Source organism: Spea bombifrons, chromosome 2, assembly GCF_027358695.1.
Source record: "Spea bombifrons isolate aSpeBom1 chromosome 2, aSpeBom1.2.pri, whole genome shotgun sequence".
Lineage (NCBI taxonomy): Eukaryota > Metazoa > Chordata > Amphibia > Anura > Pelobatidae > Spea > Spea bombifrons.
This window is the reverse complement of record NC_071088.1, coordinates 61,320,169-61,344,945: the sequence shown is the minus strand read 5'-3', so window position 1 is coordinate 61,344,945 and position 24,777 is coordinate 61,320,169. Positions and strand designations below refer to the sequence as shown.

The 24,777-nt window shown below is 40.8% G+C and overlaps 1 protein-coding gene across 5 annotated transcripts; it reads left to right on the top strand.

The window, feature by feature from the left end:
* The first annotated feature begins 1,036 nt into the window (after positions 1-1,036).
* Positions 1,037-24,546, top strand: PHACTR4 (phosphatase and actin regulator 4). Of its 5 annotated transcripts, none has more exons than XM_053454466.1 (14): positions 1,075-1,178; positions 2,157-2,293; positions 7,814-7,869; positions 15,167-15,313; positions 16,151-16,231; positions 16,331-16,438; positions 16,528-16,812; positions 17,526-17,994; positions 19,391-19,626; positions 19,760-19,966; positions 20,749-20,810; positions 22,357-22,494; positions 23,271-23,347; positions 23,429-24,546. In XM_053454466.1, the coding sequence occupies exons 2-14, from the start codon at positions 2,241-2,243 to the stop codon at positions 23,442-23,444; spliced, it is 1,935 nt and encodes a 644-aa protein (XP_053310441.1). In that variant the 5' UTR covers positions 1,075-1,178; positions 2,157-2,240; the 3' UTR covers positions 23,445-24,546. The 5 variants fall into 5 exon arrangements, with proteins under 5 accessions (XP_053310439.1, XP_053310438.1, XP_053310441.1 ...); XM_053454465.1 differs by having other exon boundaries at positions 15,164-15,313; XM_053454464.1 differs by lacking the exon at positions 2,157-2,293 and having other exon boundaries at positions 1,037-1,178.
* Positions 24,547-24,777: the final 231 nt, after the last annotated feature.

Here is a 24,777-nt window from a genome sequence, read left to right as displayed (position 1 = left end):
TTACACCCTTCAAATCCACTTTTTTTTCTCCACACTTAAATTGTCCTGACCTACAGCTGGTGGGTAGGTGGGGAATTTTTATTACACCAGCCATGGGCTGGGGGCCAGAAATGGTACTTTACATGCTTCACCTTGCACACATTTGAATTGATTGTTGTCACTGATTCTTAGTTCACTGAAAATTGACACAGTGGCACTGAATCTCTGAAGACTCTTTTGGGGCGGGTGCCTCTTGGCCTCCATTCCCCCTTGAAGACTTCAGTGGGTCCTTCCTTTGTGAAGGGACCCTAAAAGATCTGGCCCTACATTCGGCAGGAGTCAAGGAGCTGTATATTCACCCAGCCATGGGGAGTGCAGCCCCAGAAGAAGATTGGGGACCTGGTATCCACTGTGGCCTTATGAATTTGTTGCACCAGTTAACTTTTTTTCTATGAACATACCGAAAACATGTGGCACCTTGGGCTTACTGGAAATAAATGCATATGATCACGTGGGGAGACTGTGCTTGGTCTCCACTGTGGCCCTACCGCTTATGGAGCACCATTAACATGATGGCAGGAAGCATTAGGAGCCTCAGACTTTGGAAGAAAAAAAAGAACATTATCTGACTGTTAGGACTACAGAATACTGATATATTCTGCAAACTCTTTGAGCTCCTAGAATACAGGGACATAAACAAAGGAAAGGAGCGCAGAGCGATTTATCTCCCAACAAGGACACTTGGGTATATGAACCTAGGTGGTGATGCAAAAAGGGGGCCGCACCAGCACTCCATAAATAATAAAACACACCAACTCAGACATTTTTAAGTGGTAGTTCATCAATCTGAGCCAGCTCATTTATAAAGCCCAGTGTTATACCGCAGAGGTCTCCCTGTACGCAGCTTGCAGAACGACCGTTGCGCTTCTACGCAGGGTCACATTGTACTAAACAAAGTCCACGAATTTGGCGGAAATTGGCTGCATTCCGTGAAGCGAGAAACTACATTTCCCGTGACCCACCGCGCGTCGTTCTTCTTCTGCCTAGTATCCGGCAGTGGCTAGGGCAGAGCAGGTAGGACTTCCGATGATGTCAGTGGAAGAGAGTGAGAGAACCTCAGGATACGGAAAGTCTACCGAGAGACAAACCGAGGGTCTGTCCGACACCGTGAGGCGCAATTCCAGCCCAGACCAACTAGGGTGAGACCGAGTAGCCGGCAGCAGTCCTTCTTTGTCTTTTTTACGCTTTCTTTCGTACTTTTACACAGCTTTCCCCTCCATTACTAACTCACTATGTCTGCCCTTTCCCTTTGTACGGGTCCCCGCCCTGTGCTTGCGCCCACCCGCAGCGACCCTCTGTACCGTCATTCTCTGTAGTGTGTTGCAGGATGTCCGCTTCCGGTGTCCCTCTCGTTAGGAGCAGGGCCGTTTTGCTGCAGCGGTGGGTCCAGGTGTTCCGCTCCCTATATAGCTAATCAGTGCAGGGGAGTGTTCCGGGGAGGAATGTGTAATTATCCCTGGGATCAGTACTGGGGCAATTAACAATATATATAACCTTGGGGCCTGGGATTTAACCAAGAGCTAGTCTCTAGTGTCAGGTGTGCCTATTTGCCCTGCGTCTATATGAATGCTATTGTTTACGGAGTTATATAGTAAGGTTTATGATGAAAACAAGACCATGTTACCCTCAGCTCACAATAAACAACCTTCCATCACTTATCCAATTAAATTCTCATCCATCAGACAACCTTTCTTTGCTGATTCATGTTTTAACATCCTTACCAGACTGCTGTAATATGGAGATTTCAGTGTAAATGGATATATGTACTAATTATAATATATATAATCTATTCACAGTCTATGGTTCATACTCATCCGAGTCATTAAATAAGATTATTCTAGTATAAAATCTCCCTGTTGAGCGAGTAACCACCAATGTAATTGTGTGCCTCGTTTCATTATTTTTCTTAAAAATATTTACATTCAGGCCATGGTAAATAAAAATGCCTTGTCTGTTTAATCCTGGATGTTAAACTCGGAAATGTCAATGAAAATGTTCCACGCAGTGACTCGGTGATGATAACCATGACAGCCCAAGAGCCGTTTAACTAAACTAAAAACTTCAACCATCATATATATCCTGTTCTTACAAGAGCCTCCTATTGTTTTACTTAACAGCAAGATAAACCTGGATAAAGATTTATATAGTGATGGAGATGTAAGAAATGCTCTCTGACCCACACAGATTGCACTATTCCAAGAATGCAGCCATCCAAAAAATTGAATGTTAGACAATTTGGCACCTTTATGAAAAAGTGAGTACTTCTGGCTATGTTTAAACATAAACCCGATTTATATGAAATTTGGCATTGTCCCCTCTTAACGTTGTGCTGGTTTTGAACATCTTCATTCCAAAAATGAAGCAAGCAGTCGAATGTACGTTTCTATAATGTTGCAGGAACACAGAAGGATACAATAATAGTATCACGGGTTACTCATGTAATGATGGTTTTCAAATACACTGTGCCAGGTTGTGTATTCGTAGATATCCAACCTAATTATATGTTGCCGTGTGTTGATTATCATTGTGCAGATATGCAGTGTGGTCACGCTGTGATCGTTCCATCCCTTCTTCCCATTAAATCGCTTGCATCTGGTGGGGGGGGGCTTTATCGCAGGCACACAGTCTTCAAGCTCTTTCTGAAGAGTTTCTGTATGTTTCCTTGTATAGGCAAGGTACAGAAACTGTGTGTAATCTGTGGTATGCTGCCCTGGGGCAGTTTGTGACGTTGCTTTTCGTATAAAAACTCCTGTAATTTGTTCTGATGCGGTAAACACCGCTAATATGAGGCAAACTACTTCCCATACCTCCTTCTGTTTCAATGCATCGTTAATGATTTGCTTGCAATGCAGTAATATATATTTTTTATTATTAAAGAAAATGTATAAATGTTTAACCAGCCAGAATAAAAGTGAATTATTGGTCCACCAATGGTTTTTTCTGTGTATCAGATCTATATTACATAAAATGCAGCCCACAGACTTTCGATGCTGTTTCTAGTAGTCACAAGCTATAGATCTTTGAGAACCATGTTTTTAGACGAACTTGATTTTGACTTATTTGACCGGATCTTTGTTTTAAATCAGAATATAAAACCCAAACACTTTACTATTTACATGCCTTAGTAAAGATCCCCCGCTGTCTTACCTATGGGACACGGATTTGTAAACCTGAAGTCAATCTTCTGAGACCCCATTAGATTAATTTCCATTTATTATCGTAGTTTCCCTTCAGTCCTTGTCCTTCTTTGTCTCCTTTTCCAATGGTTTATTTCGCATCCTGATAATGTAATACTTTTATTGGCAGCTTTTTCCCCCTCGCTGGTATAACAGCAGTTTATTTGGCTCAAAGTTGCACGGTGAAGTGATAATGTGTTACAATCTATTCTATGAAAGTTGGGCACCAAGAACCATTTGGGTGAACAGAAAGATTAGACGTGATCAACGTCCATTGTCTTCTAGCTAGCTTGGTTGGAGAAGAACATGAACACAACAACGCGCTAGTACTCTATAAGAGTGGTGTGATTGAAGATCAATTCCCTGTTCCTGCGCGTGGTGTCCTGTTCCCCATTTCTGTTTTGTATTGTGCCATGCTACAGAATATGAAGGCACTTTGTTAATCAGTAACCAATAATGCCTCGTGATATGATTTGTGTTGCAATGCTTTCCATAAAAGAATATTAAGCTGCTGATCAGCAGCCTGAAATCCAGTAGACAACATGTGGCCTATGTAGCTATAACTCCCATAACCCTCAGCAGCCGTTCTAAAATAAGAGTATGGCTACCTGTCTAGCACAACGGCAACAGACTGGCTAAACTTCCTGGCCCCATATTGGCTACAGCATCAAGGCAGGAGTTTAGCTGATTCGGTGCCACGGTTTGACCCGCTGATCTGTTCACTCATCTTTTCTTTGTAATAATTACTTATTATTTGAATGTATTAATAAAATAAAAAAGCCACCGTTTCATTACCGAGCCCTGTCACCTGGCTGTCAGAGTAGCAAAGTGCTGTTTCTATGTGAACGCTGTTCGGATTGTGCAATCTAGGGCAGTAAATTTTGTCCTTCTAAAAATAGGTTGCGACTGTGTTAATTCTGCGTGTTTAGCAGGGGCGTTTCTTCAATATTTTTAATTTCCACAATTCACAGCACTTCCTCTCAAATAGTCAGTAGTGTTTTTTTTTTACCATTGCTTTCATGTAAAGTAAAGAGACAGTTTAATAGCTTTTTTTTTTTAACCTTCACCACCCCAGGGGCTTTTAGTACCCTACGTACAGTATGTTTTTTTTTTTACCATATGTTGGTATAATTAGGATTCCACTTTAACGTGTTTGATGTACCCACACAAGTTATACATCCTTTTGTTTGAAACCATAGAAACGTGGCAAAAAAATAAACAAAACGTTTTATGCTAAAATAAAACTTTTTTTTTTTTGTTTTATATAGCGCCATCCGAGTCCGCAGCTCTGTACAAAGGGTAGACAGGACATAATTAGTATACAACATTCAAAAAATACAAATACAAAAAATAGTGAGATGGGCCCTGTTCAAACAAGCTCACAATCTAGAGGATTGTAATTTTGCTCAGAATTTCTTCTACACAGTAGGTGCAACTGATCAATGACCCAAATAATACCTGGCAACATCCTCTGATTAGATGTTCCCCACATACGTATTTTTATGTTCTAGATGGCCAGGTCAATCCCTCACATAGTACCCTAGAGGGTAGAATTTGTAGTAGTTCTGGTTTATGGGGTTTGGAGGTAGTGTACAGATTGGAGTCTTACATGTAGTGCTGGGGCAAGGGAATGTCAGGGTTTAAAATTATTTTTCATTTATTGATGTTTTGGCACTGTTATCAGTGCAATATGGGTCTATATTATGGACTATATGGTTTAAACAGACCCTGCTGAGTCTCTCCTGTCCTCTAGTGACATTCTGGTCGGCATCAGCAGTGTCGGCTACCGGAAAGGAATCCCAGATTGGGCGTTCCGCATATAACAGCATACCTGCGCTTGTGCCGTCGGCAATAAGCCACCCTTTTTGGCTTCTGCTGACAGGGAGAGTCTCTGCTGCTGCAACAAAGTAGGGACGTACTGGTACGTCCTAATGGGCGTCTTATCACAGCTTTTAAGGACATACTGTTGATATGGTTGCAAAGGGCATTAAAAGGGCCCTGCAAGTTTTGCCATTTACTGCTGCAAGAGGACATTCATGGTACACGGAGCAGCTAGTGTTGCAGGCAGACACGTATATGGAAAAAGATAACCTTGACCTTTTGAATCCCTAGCCATGTTCTCTTTGGCTACAGAAAACATAGGTACAGCACAGAAAAGCGCTAGCATTTTTACATATTTCAGCACTTTTCTATATGCAGTACTGAATTTCTTAACTTTTTTTTTGCTTTGACTATTTGAGACTCTTAAGAAAGTTATGTTCTAGTATACACTGTGGCATTTTCTATCTCTTGTTTTTCATTTTGTTACTTATTTGTGATTTATGATTAGTTGCTTCTGAGCATTGTTTAGGCAGCAGACATGAAGGCAAATGTAATATTTTTTTTCAAAAATGCAGTAAGTCAGGCATGTGTGTACATTCCTGTTTGTGTAAACCTCCCACATGGCTCAGTAAGAACTAGATAAATATTAACCTCGCCAGTGTGCCAGGGCAAAGTAACCAAAGGCAAACACACAGTCCTCTATTACTCACCCAATGTGTGTAAAATATAAACGGTACAGTGCAAAACGTTTTTCGCAGGTGTGAAACAATGCTGTGAAGTAAGAATGCTTTCAAACATAAGCATGTTTATAGTTTATCTATTAACAAAATGCAAAGGGAGTGAACAGAAATAAAATCTAAACCAAATCAGTGTTTTGTGTGACCATCCTTTGCCTTCAGTTCTTCCAGGTACACACATTTTCAGGAGCTCGGCAGGTGGATTGTTCTAAACATCTTGGAGAACTTACCACAGTTCTTTGGGATTTAGGTAGCCTTGGTTACTTCTCTCTCTCCGTGTAATCCCATCCAGACTTGATGTTTAGATCAGGACATACCATCACTTCAAGGGCTCTTTATTCTTCAAGCTGAAGATACCGGTAGTTCTAATTGACTCTTGCTGTATGTGTGGGGTTGTTGTCATGCTTCAGAATACATTTGGGGCCAATCAGATGACCCCCTGATGGTATTGCATGATGGTTAAGTATCTGTACTTCTGAGCGTTGAGGAGATGGTTAATTCTGACAAAATCCCCCAACTGCATTTCCAGAAATGCAGCCCCAAACTTGCAAGAAACCACAACCATGCTGCACTGTCGCCTGCAAGCACTCATTTATGTACAGCTCCACCGCCCTTCAGTGAACAGACTGCCTTCTAGCACAGCCAAATATTTCACATTTGACCCATTGATCCAGAGCACCTGCTGCCATTTTTCTGCACCCCAGTTCCTAGTTGAGTCCCTTGGTCTTGTTTCCATTTCAAAGATATGCCTTTTTGGCCGCAAGTCTTCCATGAAGAGCACCTTTGGTCAGACTTACCTGGCCGTTGATGAGTGTACCACGGTCCCACAGTTTAATGCCAATTCTGAGGAAAGTAAGCATTGCGTGTCTTTTTCATCTGTTTCCTTGGCCGAATTCTACAGCCCTCAACATTGTCCATTTATTGTGCTTCTTCAAAGGAGTTTAGACTGAACATCTGGAAACTCCTTATCCGGTGTAACTATCTTGTGTATTGTTGCTGTGCTCAGTCTTGCTATGGTGCATCACTTGACATTTGTGTTCCGCAACCTCACCTTGTTAGTGAGTCTGGCTGTTCCTCACCCAGTTTGATTCCTCCTAAATAGCTGTTTGTTAATGATTGTGTTTCAACCTTCATATTAAATTGATGCTCATTCACACTTGTTTAATCATAAACCAAACTATGTGCCTGCAAAATCCCTGACTTTGTGCAAGTCTACCTAGAAGAATGAATGTTGTTTTGAAGGCAAAGAGTGGTCACACCTAATACCGATTTGATTTAGATTTTTCTTTTGCTCCTTTACTTTGCATTTTGTTAATTTATATATATATTATGTGGTATATGCAGATTTATATGTATGTACCTTATACGTGCATTTGAGTATAAACGTATACACATATGAAGAGATGTGATTGCTTTGCAACAAACCCAGCGCACTCCTGTTCAGACTTGCTCTTCACATTCTGAATTATTTAGCTCTGCTTTTCTTTCCGCTTGTTTAACTCTTCGCTCATTGTTACACTTTACTGACCTATATAACCTTGGTTTGTGCAAGATTGTCAGACTGCATGGCAGAGCCTTTGACATAGTAGTAACGGATACCTACGCTGCACGAGACACGCTGTTGTTCTGTCAGGAAAGGAGCTACAGCCGTGCTCGATACAGGCCCGTTCTTGTAGCAAGGTGATGACGCTGCATAGGAAGAGTGATGAGATGGCATAAATGGCCGTATCCACCAATCTTTCTTTGACTGGGAGGATTGACCCTCCCACTTGCCCAATAGTGCCACCTCTGGAAGGCGTTTCAGGGTTACCTTTTAATAGCGTGGCAAATATTGTTACACAGTGCAGGGGTAATGTTACAACGCTGCGATCTCTTGTATGGGAGGCATTACGAGATAAGTTTCTCTTTATCAATTAGTGGATTAAATTGGCAAACACTGCTGAGAAGGCTCTTCCGGGGGCACACGCTACAGGACTGTCTTTGTGGAAAGTGAAATTCTGTATGACTGAGCTATTTTTTTTTTTTTTTCTATTTTCACAGATTCTCCACGGAATTGTCCCCCTCACTCCGCGCCCCTGCAATGGAGGACAGGAGCGGTGAGTCCTAGAGTTGTGAATTGTTCTGCTCCTTGTTCAGGCCTGTGGACCTGGAACTTTCCACTTATATGCCTGTAAAAGATTGTAAGCTCTTGAGTAATTCAGTCTCTGTGTGTAATCTATAATAGCATTATGTCTATACATGCACACACCTATATTATGTAACCGTTTGAATTCCATCCATGTCTAAATCATACACCATTTGCCCAGTAGACCTAGGAAGTCAACCACTTATCCCATACCCAAATAAAAAATATGCAGCGCTTTTACCCCCAATCCAGGATCTTGCAGGTTTAAATGTTTGTGCAGGGGCCCACGATAATTGAGAAAGCAATAATTTGGCAGCCTCTTGTATAAGAGAAATAATGTCTGTATGTGAGCAGAGATGGGTACTTGGAACAGTTGGTTCAGTGTAGCTTTGATTTGCCGACAAGTTAAAAAAACAAAACAAAAAAAAAAAAACATTAAGACAATCATCAGCATGCAGGAACAGTGATCTGATGCCTGCTGACATACAGAGATCAGAGACTCCCCCCCCATCGGCAAAATCCCCAGTAAAAAAATAAGCATATGTGTGCTTTTTAACATCATTTTATTACTCTTATAGAATATTGCTCCAATAACTTGTAAGGCAGAATAAGGGTAACCAGAACTATTACCCACAAAACAACAGTGCACCAAATGTGCAACAAGATAGCATAATTGTAGTAAACTACTGGTATGTCTTACGCCTAGATTGCAACGCTTAGGTGTAATTACATCATTGGACCTCCATCTTATAAGTGCCTAGTGTACAGTATGTTGTATGCTGTCACTTACATGGCTTTTGTATGTGTCCTTCTTGTATGTAGAACCACATAAATTGGGCATACACTAATCAAATATTTTTCTCAAGCCATCCCTGAAGCTGGCAAGTGGTGGGTACACTGCCTGTGAGCACTGCTGGACCGGAGATGTGTATGACTGAATGCACAAAAAAAAAAAATAGGGCCAATGAATGAGGGGATTCTAGGGATTCTGTCCAATCATTTCTAAGGGGGGGGGGCACTGGACTATTGAGTTCATATGATGTCTGGAATGTCCCATTAACTTCTGTAAAAAAAAACAACAAAAAAACTGTATGTTCCCATAAAGCATAAGATAAAGGAAAATCTGTTGGCACTCCAAGGGATAAGTAGTTTATTACGGTATGCAACGTTGAGCCCAATGATCTGTACCTAATAGTGTTGGTAGTAGGTGCTGGTTGTCATCCCCTCAGAAAGTTTCCCTCTGTACAGGGGCTCTGGAAGATCTGACATCTCAAAGAACAATGATTACCCTGACCCCTTATGATCACATGGCCCATGCAATCCAGAACTACTGCTGGAGGAACATAGCACACTAATAATTCACTGTGGCTTAGTTTGCACCAAGATTATCGCGGTTTCACATCTTTTCGCATCTTACAACACATTTCTTCTTACGAGGTGCTTGAAACATTAAAGGGCAATCTAATGTCCCATGCACCCCACCAATGAAGACTCATATTACCGCAGTGTAACATGCATTCATTAACCTTGTATGGCAGGATAAAACTCTAACGTTAAGGAAAGCTGCAGCTCCCTTGCGTTGCCCACCTCACAGTCTGACTTTGCACTTGAAACATCCAAGTCCATCCATGGGGTGGGAGTCTCATATCCCCGGTGATTCTCATGTGCTCAAGCCTGCTGGCTGCGAGTGTACTCCATGTTTATAGTGTGAAAGAGGTGGTATGTTCCGCCGAGTATTTGGGTCTGGTGAGAGAGGCAAATGCATAGGGGGAATTCTGCTGAATCCCTCCCGGCATGTGCAAATGGGTGAAAACTATATTTTAAAGGAAGCGTTCCAATTTAAGTTAGTGGGAATGATTTGTGTGCACCAGGGCTCTCATTAGACCCCTTGAAATTCCCATTGAAGCCAGCGAGTATATTGCTCACGCACAATGACAAGCTCCCACAAGCTGGTGACTAGGCCAATGCATGTGTGGGCATCCTGCAGAATCCACATGACAATTTAAACTGCATGATAGCTGAGTGGTCCCTTTAAAGTGCAAGTGGTGACTGGAGTGTCCCTTTAATCCTGTTTGTGGCCTGGGGGGGGTGATGGCGAAGCCCTAACATGTATGTTTTATATGAAGTGTATCTTTGTAAAGCATCCACAAGAGTGCAGTATGACAGTACTTTTAATGTGTGGATGAGCATAGTAAACCACAGCTCTATGAGGAATTATATTTTAAGGAAATAAAAAGTATAACTAAATGGGGAAGAAGATCAGAATATTGAAAATCTGTTTCCAGATTCTGCTACTATGAAATGTGAATTAAACGATTGCTTATTTTACAATAACACAGGCTATTTAGAGGTTCTATCATAACCAAGTAGTGTTCCCCTCCAAACTCTTCTGGATGGGACACACTACTTAATCATGAGGTCTGTTTTGTTTGTTCCCAATAACCGAGCCCATTTCTTTCTAAAAGAGGGGGTTTCTCCTTATGCCACAGGTGTAGGTGATACAAGGAATGGCTTATGAGAAGAGACTTGTCACTAAGAGGGAGTGGTGGAGACTGAATCAGACACTGAATCACACGTAACCCATTCTTTTCTAGATAGTCGAAGGAGTGGCTCAGTTGAGTGGTATCAGTCTTGGATACTGTTTATACATATTGATAAGAGGTTTAGTAAACAAAAACATTATAGAGTGCAGCTATACGCTCTTATTAGGAATAATGTATAAGCTGGGTATCGTATCCAGTACTGCAGGATATGGTACGATATAAATCGAGAAGGAAAAAAAAGGCTTGGCCAGGGTCTGAAATTCAGTATGTCCCATAGGGAAGAATCCCCTCTGTTGCACAAAACCAGTAAGAACGCAGACCCGCTGACCACTCAGTCAGCTAACACACACTCGTACAGACCACGTACACAGAAATATACATGCCGCTTCTCAGTGAAACCAGCACTCGCCGTAATATCATCCAAATGACATGCAACGAGCCACACATTATCAGCACATGGGTCATGTGAAATCACACCACGTGACCCTGTTTAACACAAATACAATCAGTTCTGCCATTGCATGCATAGCATGCTTGCTTTTCTTCCATGCTAAAAGGGCGCTGTATATAAAGGGAGTTGTTCTATCAAAACATGGAAGACATAGGACGAGTTATATGGAAGAGATGGGAAGGTTATTGTACAGGACGATAGGAGGAGTTCACGGTAGTTGTAGGGTGAGGTTGATGTTGCAAAGAGGTATGGAGAGATAGGAGTAACAAGAGGTCATGCTGAGGTCTACAAGGTGCTATCACAAGAGATATGTAGAACATGAACTTATTCACAGAGATAGCTGAAGTTATATATACGGACTGCATTAGGGTAATTGAGATCATTTAGGAACTCTATGCGATTTTCACTTCAAAGGTTGGTGGAACAAGTATAGACCTCACACATGTGAAACTCTGTGACTTGGCCCTTAAGTCACATGGAGAGGGTTTAGAGCAAGGTTATATGGAGATTCAAGCGTAGCATTAATGACTACATGTATGTAGAATTGTTACGTGGTGTATTTAGAGGAACATTACGGCCCCTGACTTCTTAAAATTCACATTACAAGCTGAGCTGACACATTCTATGATGCAATGTGCAGGCAACATACTAAACTACTGACTGCTCGGAAGGAAACGAGACAAGTCTCGTTAAAAAAACAAGAATATATAGTAAAGTGCATTTGGAGAAAGCTCACGCAAAATGGATTCCAATGTGAAGTGTATCGGTCTTTTGGACTAGAGGGTTCCTTTTTAATCACAGATTTTAAAATAGGATCAGGGTTTCCAGAAATCGTCAAACCGCCGCTCTCATTCTTGTTGCGTATGTTTCTGTTTAAGGCAAAGGGATAATTACACCATAGATCCTGTTAATCCTGTTTGCAGCAGGGACTGGGTGTGGAAAGGGTTAAGAGGGCGGCAGTGGTATTAAATTCCCAGTGTATGTGTTTCTCACTTGACTGCTCTGCTCTTTTTAAATACGGTCCCCTCCTCTTCTCTCTATCTGCCCACAAGTCTCTACTTTATCGGGGAATTTTAGTAGCTGTAACATTGGCATTGCGCCGGAGGGGAAGTCACCAGGGTGCACCAGCCGAGGGGATCTATGGGGCGAGCACTCTTCTCTCGGCCTATGATCCCGGCTCTCCGGGGTGAGTATACAAGGGGAGAAGGGAGAGGAATGGCAAGTGCTTATTTAACCCCTACTTGACCACAGAGCCAAGAGTGTGATAAGGATTTTGTTCTTGTAGATTTTGAACATGTATGTGGCAGTGTCTTTGCCGTGAAAAGCTTGCTTTAACTCTCACAAAGAGTAATGTTTTATACAGTACCTTAGTAAAACTGGGTTATGTTTTTTCTCACGCATGAATGTGATTGTAATACTTTTGTTGTTGCTATTTCCTTTCTTTGTTTTAAACTCTCTCCTAGCTAATGCCAAGTTACATTTCACAAATGCATAAGACCACCTTCCAAAATAAACTCCTATAGCCTTCCCCTCCCATCTATCCATGTAGCAAAGCTGTATAACTCCGTGTAACAAAGATGTGTAAGTTACTATGTCTTCATTTACAAGTACATGCTATCATACTCTCCGGAGTACCTCCTCCAGAACTCATGTGACTCCCGTAATGTTTTGTAGCTCTCGTGTAACCCGTGGCTTTTCCTGTCTCAGTACTACGTGTGGCTCCCGGTACCTGCCTTTTATAATAGATCAATAAAGCGTCTTTGCTAACGGACCTCCTATTTATGACGCTGCACCTTGGGGGGGGGGCATACAATTACGGTTATTGACAGGGGGCTTTAGGGGTGATACCTCGTCCTTCATAAAAAATATTTCCTCCCCTGAGCACTCATTATAGGTTAAATCCCTTAATTATTTTCTGAACACTCCCTACAATTGAGTAATATATGTGCCAGCCTCCTACGACATAGGAAAAGCACTATTGGCAGGATTTCTTCATTATTATACCCCCTCCCAACTGCAGTGCTCTGCCTAATTAACACTCAGAACTGTCAGACTCCCCCTTTATATATAGCGGCAATGTCCGCTCTCTCCTTACCTTTTATAACATGCGCACGCAATGGATGTATATCCATGAATACTGCAGCATTGGCAGTCTCTCTGTATTGGGCATGCTCATAGTATATACTGTATGTATTACCTTGCCATATAATACAATCGGGGAACGTAATTGTGCCCTATAACACATTCCTTGAGAACACTTTTTATCCGTCTATTTTATTAGGTAGCGATACATAGTAAGTAGCCAACTATGGTGGCATGCTGTCACTGGTCACATAAAGCATAGCCAGCAGTGTCCACCTCCCATATTACATGTACACAGAGTGTATGCAAGTCTGTTATTATAGTGTGTGTGTGTGTGTGTGTGTGTGTGTGCGCGCGTGCTAAGCTGGCACGTGAGAGTATAGTTTGTACAGATATTGTGTTTGAGTTGTATGAACACAAAGCAACTTCAGCTCAACCATTTACTTACTGCAAACAAAAGCACTGGGTTCCTCCATATACATACAGCGGCCAGATTCCACCACAATCCTGTATTCTTAAGTGTATTAATATAGATGTTCTGTAAACAGTTATGTTCAGGGTTGGAGCCAGGGAGGGATATATCTATAGAGAGAAATGTAAATAGTATAAAAAGCTACCGGTAGTTTTCAGTTTTAGGGTATAGACCCTAAAGTGACTAGGAGCATGGCTTCCATATTGTTCCTTTTTCAACAATAAACTTGACATTAACCCCTTAATGACAAAGCCCATACATGTACAGGCTCATAATGCATTGTTTTCAATGGGTTTAGGGACTGCCCATTGTCCTTAAGGGATTAAATTAAGTTAATTTTAAAAATTAAGTTAATCAAAAAAATGTCTGTGTTGGCCTACAATAACAGTTGATGTATCCCAGGATACAGCTGAACCCACACTTCTTGATTGGCAGCCCATTTAATATCTTTCTAAACATAATTTTAATTGGTGCAGAAAGCAAGACACTGATAAATGCCTCAAATAATCTTTAATTGCGTGACAGATCCTTTTTAACCATATTATTTGATGGCAGATAAGAAGCATTTGGCCCAATGGTGTTAATCATACCTTGGTCTTGTCTCAGATTCAGGATTGTTTTATGCCTATCCCACACATGTCTAAGTTTCCTTAATGTGGGCGGGAAAGTGTTAATGGTGAAGAAAACCACATCCTCCAATCTCGCTTCTCCCTGCAAGGCCCAGGGTAACTACACCTTAACCCTAAACCTATTCACCCCATGTCTCCAAAGTTTTATTTGCTGCCACCACCAAATTCTATGTAATGTATTAAAAATACCTAAGGAGGCTTCAGCAACCCCCTGAACTGCTCAGAATCTACAGAAACTCAATTTAGTAAAAAAGCTAAATTTCCAAATAAGAAGAGTGGTAAAGTGATAACTCTCGTTCTCCCCAAACGCAATGAGTTCAAAATTAGAGCACAAAGACAGAATCGATTTATATGGAATCTGAGCATAAATGTCATAATAATATATATATATATTAGTATAATAATCCATAAGAATCTCCAGTCCTTTATCAACAAAATAAAGAAATTCAAAAGGTTTATTCGCATGTTCCCGTTCTCATAGGGATCTTCTTTCTTTGTCTTTAGGAGATGCCCATTTGATGTCACGTGGCAGGGGAGCGCGTAGCCCAGGCACTTTACGGCACTCCTAATGAGTTTGGTTGTAAAACCTGGCAGTGATCTCCTGCCTAATACTTTTGATATTATGGTATACCTGACAGCTGGGTCACCCATTGTTATTTCTTAGGCCCAGTTTAACCCTCTCTTTCCATGTTTTCTATCGCACACAGAAGGTTTTGTGATTCTACTATGGAAATGTAACTATATTCCTCAAATCCTAGCCCATGTGACCCCATGGTCCCCTGTAAGATTTTATGGCTGAAGATGCCCTGCATGGGTGCTGTCCATGTTCCACTGGTTTTATGTTGGGCTCTGGCCAGGTTTCCACAGAACATTTATGGAAGGATGTGGCTTAAGAAAAAAGCGATATCTTTCATTCTTTTATTCTCTTTTATTCCCTCGTTCAGTAGCAGTAACAGCAAGCATGTTCTCCATAGCCTATGGAGTCTTTTTATACTCCACAGCAATCCTTCAAATTTTTACACATTATGCTAATACATGCAGCTTTGTATACTTGCAAGCTGAAATAACTCTCTGCTCTCACATTCCAGCAGAGGAGGGGGACCCCCAAGCTGTTCACTCAGCACCACCTACACCCCCTACGAAGAGGAAGAGCAAATTCGCTGGCATCGGGAAATTTTTCAAGCCTTGGAAATGGAGAAAGAGAAAGCCCAGTGATACTTTCCGGGAAACGTCAGAGAGTAAGAGCCATAATTCTTTTACGCCCTCCAATTTCCCAACTTCTGTTCAGATTCTCGGTTTGTCTTTTCAGCCCTCTGCAGTTTCTTATATATGCCAAGTCGTTTTTGCTGTTCTTTATCTTTTCTACTAATGCATGCACACACAATATCTTAGCTTCCACCCACCTACTTGCTCCCTTGTTCATTCTTTACTTAGAGTTTTATTAAGTAAAGGTTTGTCTACAGACCTTAACTTATCTGTGCATTATGAAGATCCAGTCAGTTGAGCTTCTGCTGGAGCAAGAGTTTGGCTGGCCCTGTATAATGTGTAGTTAAACATTGAATTAAGCTCAGCCCTTCGCTCTTGATGAACTTGCTAGTGTTAATAATGAAAAGTGAAGTGAAACTTAAACCCCAAACTCTTCTGTCAACTCTTCATTTAGTAAATAGGCCCCTTACCCTCTGTGCTACTTTGTGAAACTTCTGTACTATTTTTCAGAAGTGGTTATGCTCGGTCATAAGCTGCTGAACATTCTACTCTGTTCTGGAAAATAAAATGTTGAAAAACCGTTAATCTCCAGCTTTATCTTCCCTTAGTCTCCTCCAAGCACTTTTTAGCTCGTTCTTCCACCTGCAGTTTAGCCACTATTGACTAATGAAATATTGGGTATTCACTTCTACCTTTAAGCTTATTGATTCCTTTATTCTCACTCCACTTCTCTCAGTAATGATAGCATGCTCTCAGCTTTTCATTATAGCACAAAGGTGCTTCCCTACTCCTCTGCTTACAATCTCATTTATTTATCACCGCATCTTACGCGTTTTCTGACGCTGTTTCTTGTCATGATCATTTTCCAGTCTTAGAGAGGAAGATCTCTATGAGGAAACCCCGGGACGAGCTTGTGAAGAGAGGCGTATTGGTGGAGGTCCCAGAGGAAGGTTTGTGTTATGGACAGCATTTTTGCTTATGCTCATCCTGCTTTGTTAATGCCATGTATGATATAAATATATAAGATGTTTATGTAATATGTGCTCCAGATGTTCCAGAGGTATCCAGTTCCCCTCCCTTAAGAAATGGTCACTTGAGTGTGGTGCCTGCTGAGCCACAAGAGGATGAAGTTGGGTTAAAAAAGAATAGTCGACCAGGTAAGATGTTCTAAGTGGAAAGCCTCTCTTGGGTATGGGAAGCAAGTTGATTTGCAGTACTAAATTCATATTTTTATGTCTCTTTTCAGATTCAACAGTGGTTCGCCCCGTGTCTGAAGTAGAACCTGTGCAGGATGTGCCACGTGAAACCTCCAAACAGCCCCTCTTACCCCCAAAGAGACCACTGTCGTCCAGCAGCTCGATTAGCCAGGAAGTCCATGTAGAGCAAAATGTTGACTCATCCCCGGTCACACCCCGGCAACAGAACTCTGCCCCTTCTCCTGCTCCTAGAACCAAGCTCCCACCCCCAGTCCATAAACAGCCCCCTATTCCACCCCCTAAACCTATGAACCGCAACAGCAACCCGCTAATGGGTGAGTAATACTAAGGGCAGTTTAACCAAAAGTAACTGATGTCGGTGTAATCCCTACCTGGCTAATACGTTTCCTGCCAGGGAGCAAATAAACAAACAAAAAATTTGGCAGTGTAACACTTTTTAAATGAAAGATAAGTGGAGACTGTAACCGAGCTGGGCATGCAGCTGTGTGGGGCCAGGGGGCTAATGCTTGACAAACTGGCTCATGTGTGGGGAAAAAAGGCTTCAATAATTATAGCAAGAATGCTAATTGTATAACAAAAATGTATCATTTCAAAAACAGGTACTAAAATAGGTATCGGGATATTATGAATGTGATTTTAAATAGTGGTGCACAGATGTCCTGTTTATAGGAAATTCGCTGGACTGGAAAATTATTTCGGTGGAATCCTGCAGTATAAGTGACCACAATAAAAGGGGAAATGTGGTCACTTTAATTCTAATTCATACATACAGAAAAATACTCTGTGTGCAGTGGTACATCTAAAATAATCCACTTTAGTGCAAACTTATATCTGTATTACTGAAGAAGTTTAGAAGGCTTTAACTTTGGTTGTTATAGCGATAAGACCAGACTTTGCACCAGAATCAGTTTATACATAACACGTGTTAATGAGATGGTTCTGCGGGCCAGTGAAGGATCATTGGTGAATCAGGACCTGAGACCTGTAGTTTAGTTCTGTAACGCTTTCCTTGTTTGTTTTCTTGTAGCGGAGCTGAGTTTGGCTTTGGGAGGCACCACGCTGACACCTGCTGGCTCTCGACCATCCCCTCCTCTTCCCAACAAACGTGGAGCTGTGCCCCCTACGGATGTCATGGTCAATAAGGAAAAAACACATCGCCCTATCTCGCTTCCTTCTCCAATGGTAGTTGAAGCCCCAGTACCATCTCCGCCATCACCACCGCTTCCAGATCACATTCCAGTAGCGCCTGTCCAAGAGATGCCCCCTGTGGTTCCTACACAGAGCACCGAAGAGGAAAATCGGGAGCTGCCTCCAAACCTCCCACTGCTACCGCTCCACATCCGCATTCAACAGGCGCTGAGCAGTCCTCAGCCAATGCCCAGCATGGAAAACGGTCAAAGGGCGCATTCTCTACTCTTTATGAACAACAATGGAGGTGCGGGTGAGGATGGGACGAGAGTGAGGTCTCTGCCTGTTACTATTGAGCTTCTTAAAGTGTAAGTATTAATTATACCTCTTCCCAGTAACATTCTCTCTTCTCTTACATTATAGAAACATAGAAAGTGACAGCAGATAAGAACCAGTAGGCCCACCCAGTCTGCCCAACCTCTGAGTACTTTCCTTTAGTACCTGCCCTTATCCTATATCTAGCTTGGTCTTATGCCTATCCCATGCTTGCTTAAATGACTTTACTGTATTAACATCTAACACTTCTGCTGGAAGGCTATTCCATGCGTCCACTACCCTTTCCGTAAAGTAATATTTTCTGATGTTACCATTAAACCTTTGACCTTTTTTGATACACTTGTCAATCTCCATAGTACCAAAACTATTTGTCAGTCCCTGTTTCACAAGATTGGATCGGAGAATGTACCGGTCACACAGTGATCTTGTGCTTGCTGTGAATCGCACGTTTTCTCACTACATACTTTGCTCCAGAGGCTTCTTGCCTCTCTCAGCACCTGGACGGCTGCAGTGAAACTGCTCCGCGCACTTTAATTGGGGAAGGTGGCTGTTCGCAGCATTTCCTGCACTTGCTGTCCGTGATAAGCCATTTTATTGAGAATGAGAAACCTAAAATAGGTTTATGCTGCATCTTCCTCCATTGTAATGAGGAGAGAGTTTATGGATATCTGTTCTTTCTGTCTCATGCTGTCCAGTCTTTTATACTGCAGATGCACTTGTGACAGTTTTCGTAGGTCACCCCACAGCCCCTGTATGTAAATACAGTATCTTATTCAAACATAGAAATTTGTCTAATGAATTGCGTGGGGCTTATTCCACTTATAGCAAGGAGTGTGTGTGTGTGTGTGTGTGTGTGTGTGTGTATATAATGTATTAAAATGTTAGTGCTTCGTACATCACCCTCCATTTTTGGTAATTTCATTTTATTGTTAGAATAACTGTAAAACTTCCCCTGAAAGTAGGGGGTTATTGATGCACGTGCAGAGGACCAGCACTCCTTACTTAGTGTTCATTCTGGAGGCAACGGCTTGTTGGAGAAGCGTTTAACATTGGGAATACTGCTTGGTTTTATGTGGAAACAAGGATAGTGGCGAGAAACCGGGTTGCTTTATTGATGCCTGGAAAGATTGGGGCCATGATTGGCCTTGTGAAGCACTTCAGTTTCCTACTCATCTCAGGGTATTGAGTTGAAGTGCAAGGGCCATGAGAGTTAGACCTCTAATGAAGTACCTTGTCTGGGCCGTATCCACCCAGGTGAGCTGTATATGAGAATGAAAATTATTACTGAAGTATCTTTAAAATGCTTAATCACTATGTAACGTGACTAAGATCTGTAGGCACGTATTACAAATTCAGGAGTAAGGAATGCTTACATGGTAAGCGAGTTTAAGCATTTGTATTTAGTCATCGTTTGTGTCACTGTACCAGGCCTGATGATGATGATGACGATGTCAGCCCAGAGGATGATAGCTTATCTCCAGAGCAGCCTGAACATGCCTCAAGAGTGTATATCGGGGATGTGCCTTCCGTAACTATCATACCAAGCAATGTACCATCCAGTTTGCAAGAGGAGGATGAGGAAGATGAAGGTGTCAGTGACAGTGACTCTGAAGGGCCTATCCTCTACAAAGATGATGATGATGACGAAGATGAGGAAGAGACAAGTGAGTGATTATTTGATAGAATATTTGACTTGTGAGAGATGTCGTCATTATCTGCATTTTGGCATTATATTGTTTTGCTGTGGCCACTGTTAAATGTTGTAGTCACTGGTGACATATTTTTATTTCCCCCCAGGCTCCCTGGCTAATAAGGTCAGAAGGAAGGATACTCTGGCCATGAAGCTGAGTGGGAGGTCAGGGTCCCAAGAATCTTCCACAGAGATTCCACATCGAAGCAAAGAGGAGTGGACTCAGATCAGAGAGCAGATTGGCTCCCAACTGAACCGGAGACTGAGTCAGAGACCTACAGCAGAGGAGCTGGAGCAAAGGAACATCCTCATACGTGAGTAGGGAACTAGGCACCAAGTGGGGAAGATTATCGCAGGTGAATTAAGATAAAAGCACCACCAACTTAATTATGCATTAAATCCTGCAAGTTGAACCTGTATAAAGCATATTTAAATCAGGGATATTATATTCAAACATTTAACTATGCTCTATACAGGCCCAAGCCATTGATTTTTATAAAAAGAACTTGTCTGTGTGAGTCTGTATTTAATCTTTTCTTACCTTGGTTTGATTTAGAAACATTTGAGAGCAGATAATAACTATTCGCCCCATTTAGTCTACCAGATTTTCGCATGTACAGACTCAGACCTTTATTATTTAGAACATAAATATATATATATATATATATATATATATATATATATATATATATATATATATATATATATCCTTAATATAGATTTAGAATAGCCATATGGCTGTCCCATACATGCTGAAATTGCATCATGGTTTTAGCCTCCAATGCTTCTCCTCAGAGGGTTTTTTTTCCTGTATTTATGAATGGATGCACAATTTGTCTTAAACTAGGCTTTTGTTGGTGGAAACTATTGTCCTCTGAACATAAATGCTAAACAGCAGAACATTTGCTGGCCTCTTAACAGTTGGCTAGACATAAAGGCAGAGAGATAAAAACCTTATCTGGATGTGGAGGGAAATAGAGACACTTGGTGAAATAAGTTTTGGGTAGGAATTGGCAGAATGTGAAATGGTTATACGTACATTATGCCGCATATAAGGCGCCATTGAGTAACACTGGTGGACCTGTTTTCTTCACAGAAAAAAATGAAGCTGACAGGCTAGCAGAAAAACGGGAGATCAAAAGACGTTTAACACGCAAGGTATCTGTCCGTTTGTCATCCTCTTGTTTAGTATGCTCTGTTAATAAACATCCATATTTTTGCATAGTATACTCCGTTTGCAAAACTAAGCTTGTCTTCAACGTAAATGTAGATGGCGGAGTCCATTTGTAGTTTTATAATCTGTATTCTTTTGGTATGCAGATCAAAGATAAAACATACTAAGAAAACTGGCTTCCCAACAGGTTTTTTTCTCTGCACAGTGCAGCATTATCTTTTTATTTATTACTACTTATTACCCATTTGTATGTGTTCTAGCCCTATTATTTTAGCCCAATCTACTAGACAAACACTATTATCATACTGCCTGTGGTAAACAACAATGTCTATACATGAAAGGTTTTTATTGCCATAAACAGAATACTTGCTTTTCCCGCAAAAATCTTGTAGTTCTACCGCCTCAGCAATGGATTCTGGGTAGGCATATGCAAACAAGGTTGGCAATGATCACCCTTTTCAAAAAAAAAGTGACTGTCTTTTAATTGTGCCAGGCTTTGAGACTAAGGTTCTTCAGTTTTCTTGTTTTTTTTGTTTTTTTTAAATTATCTAGGGAAATGTGAAAATCCGAGCTGGGGTCAGGTGCTGATAGTAGATGGAATTCACACATGCACTTTTATCTCAAATAGTTAACGTGCCAAGCTCCTCTGATAATGCCCGTGTATCTGGAGCTGTGTGTTCACTGATATGGCTGGAATGTGTCAACATTTAACATGTTTAGGCTTGTGAATATAATATACTTTTTTTTTTTTATTAAAGTGAGATTGGTCACACTAAGCTAAAATATACAGCTGTTAGAAAACATTGTATTTTATGTAAAAACTATTATTGTCGTTTTTTGGACACCTCAGCTTGTGCGCTGGCATGATAATTAAATTTTTTAATAATTCCTTGCCATTTTCTTTATGTTTGGTACGTGGTATAGAGAAAATATATAATAGAGCTGAAAAATTGGCAATTTAGGCATGATCTGTGACAGAATTTGTCACAGATAATTGGACAATGTCTCCTTTCTTGGGTGCTGATAACTAAGGTTCTGTAGTGCACACACTTAATTTTCATTTTTTCTTAGAATAGATTATTGTTGGCAGCATAATCTGTATTCATGTGGAGAAAGAAATCCATATTTTTTTAGGGAAATATGTTTGAATTTGTCATACAATGGTGCAAAGCCCACGGGCGGCATAATGCTGGACGCGGTAATACGTATTACGGCTTCACCAAGGTGGGCATCCACTAGGTCGGCGTGTTGTGTTCTCAGTAGAACAGCCAGTGCTTGGCAAGTCTGTCTGTTGGTTGCTTCTTCCTGATAACGTAGATCCTGTCCACATATCCCAAACAGACTCAAACCTCTGAAAACTGACCGTATGGTCCTCCTACCTAAATACATCTGTGTAATGCATTAATACCAGAATAATAGAATAAATACTACATAAAACTGTGTTATAAAACATATACAAGCACAAGCATTTTTTGTGTAGGCCTCTAATAACTCTTTGCTTATTTTCACATTTCTGTCCTTTGTCTGCAGCTCAGTCAGAGGCCCACAGTGGCTGAACTGCTGGAGCGGAAGATACTTCGGTTTAATGAGTATGTGGAGGTGACAGATGCCCATGACTATGACCGGAGAGCAGACAAACCGTGGACCAGGCTGACTCCTTCTGACAAGGTATCTACGACTTTTAGAAACCATGTGAAATGATGGCTCTCCATCCTTATCTCAGCTACTTCCCACCCTTTTAAACTATTGGCAGCCCTCCGGTTTCTTTTTATTTATTTTGTTCTGTCTTTCTGGTGGCATATAAGCCTGGGTATTGGACAATGTGGCCATCACAGTTACAGATAACCTGCATATATTTTAGTTGTTTTGATGTATGACTGACAAAGAGCCTTTTGGCAATTTGCCGCCATTTCTTTGGTCGGCATTTGTAAGCAGTTTGAAGTGTGGGTGCATGGTGGAACCACAAAGCCCTTGGGTAGGAAGATGATTTCAGGATCTTAGTAGTCCTTTACTTTGACAACACGTATCTTTAAAACACACTGGTTACAAAAGTAAGTTAAGTATTATAGCTACTAATCCTAAAATAAAAATTAATGATATATATATATATATATTTATAATATTTATATATATATATATATTTATAATATATATATATATATATTTATAATATATATATATATATATTTATTTTGAGATTGTGTATGGCTTTGGCTTTTGCTTTTTGTATTTGTACATATGTGTGTATATATATATATATATATATATATATATATATATATATATATACACATCTGTACAAAAATGGATATAAATGATATAACTAAAAAAAAAAATAATGGTTTTGACCATAGAATACTTTGTACTGTGGTGTGTTAAGGTGCCCCAGCTATACCTGCTTATGGTTTTGCTTATTGAAATGTTCCTGTTGCTGTATCTCACAGGCAGCAATAAGAAAGGAGCTAAATGAATTCAAGAGTTCCGAGATGGCTGTACATGAAGAAAGCAGAAAATATATACGGTACGTCCTTTAAAGCACAAAATCCTTCCAACTTGGTCCTCCCCCGGAATTCTGTGTAATTCTTTTTCCTTTTTATTACAGGTTCCATCGACCCTAACCTGCCATTACACGAGGAAGAGGAAAAGCATTAGGGGCTAGAAGCACTTACCTACCTGTCTGTTGTGCCAATCTCAACCCCTACCCTTTGACTTATTTACCTCGTTCCTGCACCCCATGTATGTTACTTTGCTGAGGGTATTGAAGAGTGATGACTTTTTTAGCCTCGGGATTCCTACTGTCCATATTGGACTTTAGAAATGTCTTTAGAAACTGGAATAACAGCCCCCGTCAATGTTTGCAATGGGTTGCCATTAACTGCTCTTCCACTCGTGCCTAGCGGGTGCCTTATTACAAATGTTAAAGAGGGCAAGGGCTGGCCCTGTCTCTTTCTTAAAGTAACATCTCTTTCTAGCAGGGGAGGTGTTCATTTCGCCCCCCCCCCCACCTGCAGGGATGTCTGCGGTTTTGTGATCTCTCTCAGGGAACGGTAGTGCGAGTGGTTTATCTTAATGGTCAAGCAGGTAAGTGATGTTCATAGCTTGGCCTTTTACTCGTGTACCTATGTGTGTGGACTACTAGAGTATGGACTGTAATAAATACTGTGATTGTATATTCTATAAAACACAGGTGACCACAATACCCTATCCTTCCATATAGGTTTCCTGCATGACCTAAACACATTATGTAGAACGTTTTAAAGAAGCATAGTGGCAACTAGAAGTACCCTATATTTTTTGCTTATGTTCGTATAGCCGCATTGTTTCCCTATAGTCCAGTGGAGTCACAGAGAGATCATAGAATCGAGGTGTCATGGCGCATCTTCTTTGGCCCACAAACTTTTTTTTTTTTTTTTTTTTGGCTGCAGAATGGAAGCAAAGCATGGAGGTTATAAAAACCGTTTTATAAGTGAGGTTAAGAGATATTAAAAACACTATGCCTTAATGTAATGTGCTTTAAAAGGGTTCTCCGGGTGGCACAGTGTATGTGTATCACCCAGGGTGCCCTTTGGCATTAAAGGGAGCAATTGCAACTGGAATATTATGTCCTAACGTGTATGTATATAAATTTATATATACTTGGATTGGATCAGCGTCTGTATATCAGTTTGTCTAGATCTGAATTTTAATGACAAAAATAAAAAAACAATTATTTTAGGAAAATGTGCTTGTTTTGTTATTAAAAGAAAAAAAACACACCAATGCATAAACATTTATATTTCGGGGTTTCTGTTTAACACAACGTAAAATAGAAAGAAAAGGTAAAGATAAACTTCTCATTTCTAAAATCAATACAATGCGCACAAGAACCCAGTGTGTTTTAATATTGGGATTTATATTCTGAGACTTCATACAAAAAAAAAACAGGAGGATCTGTGTTTCAGCTGGACACCC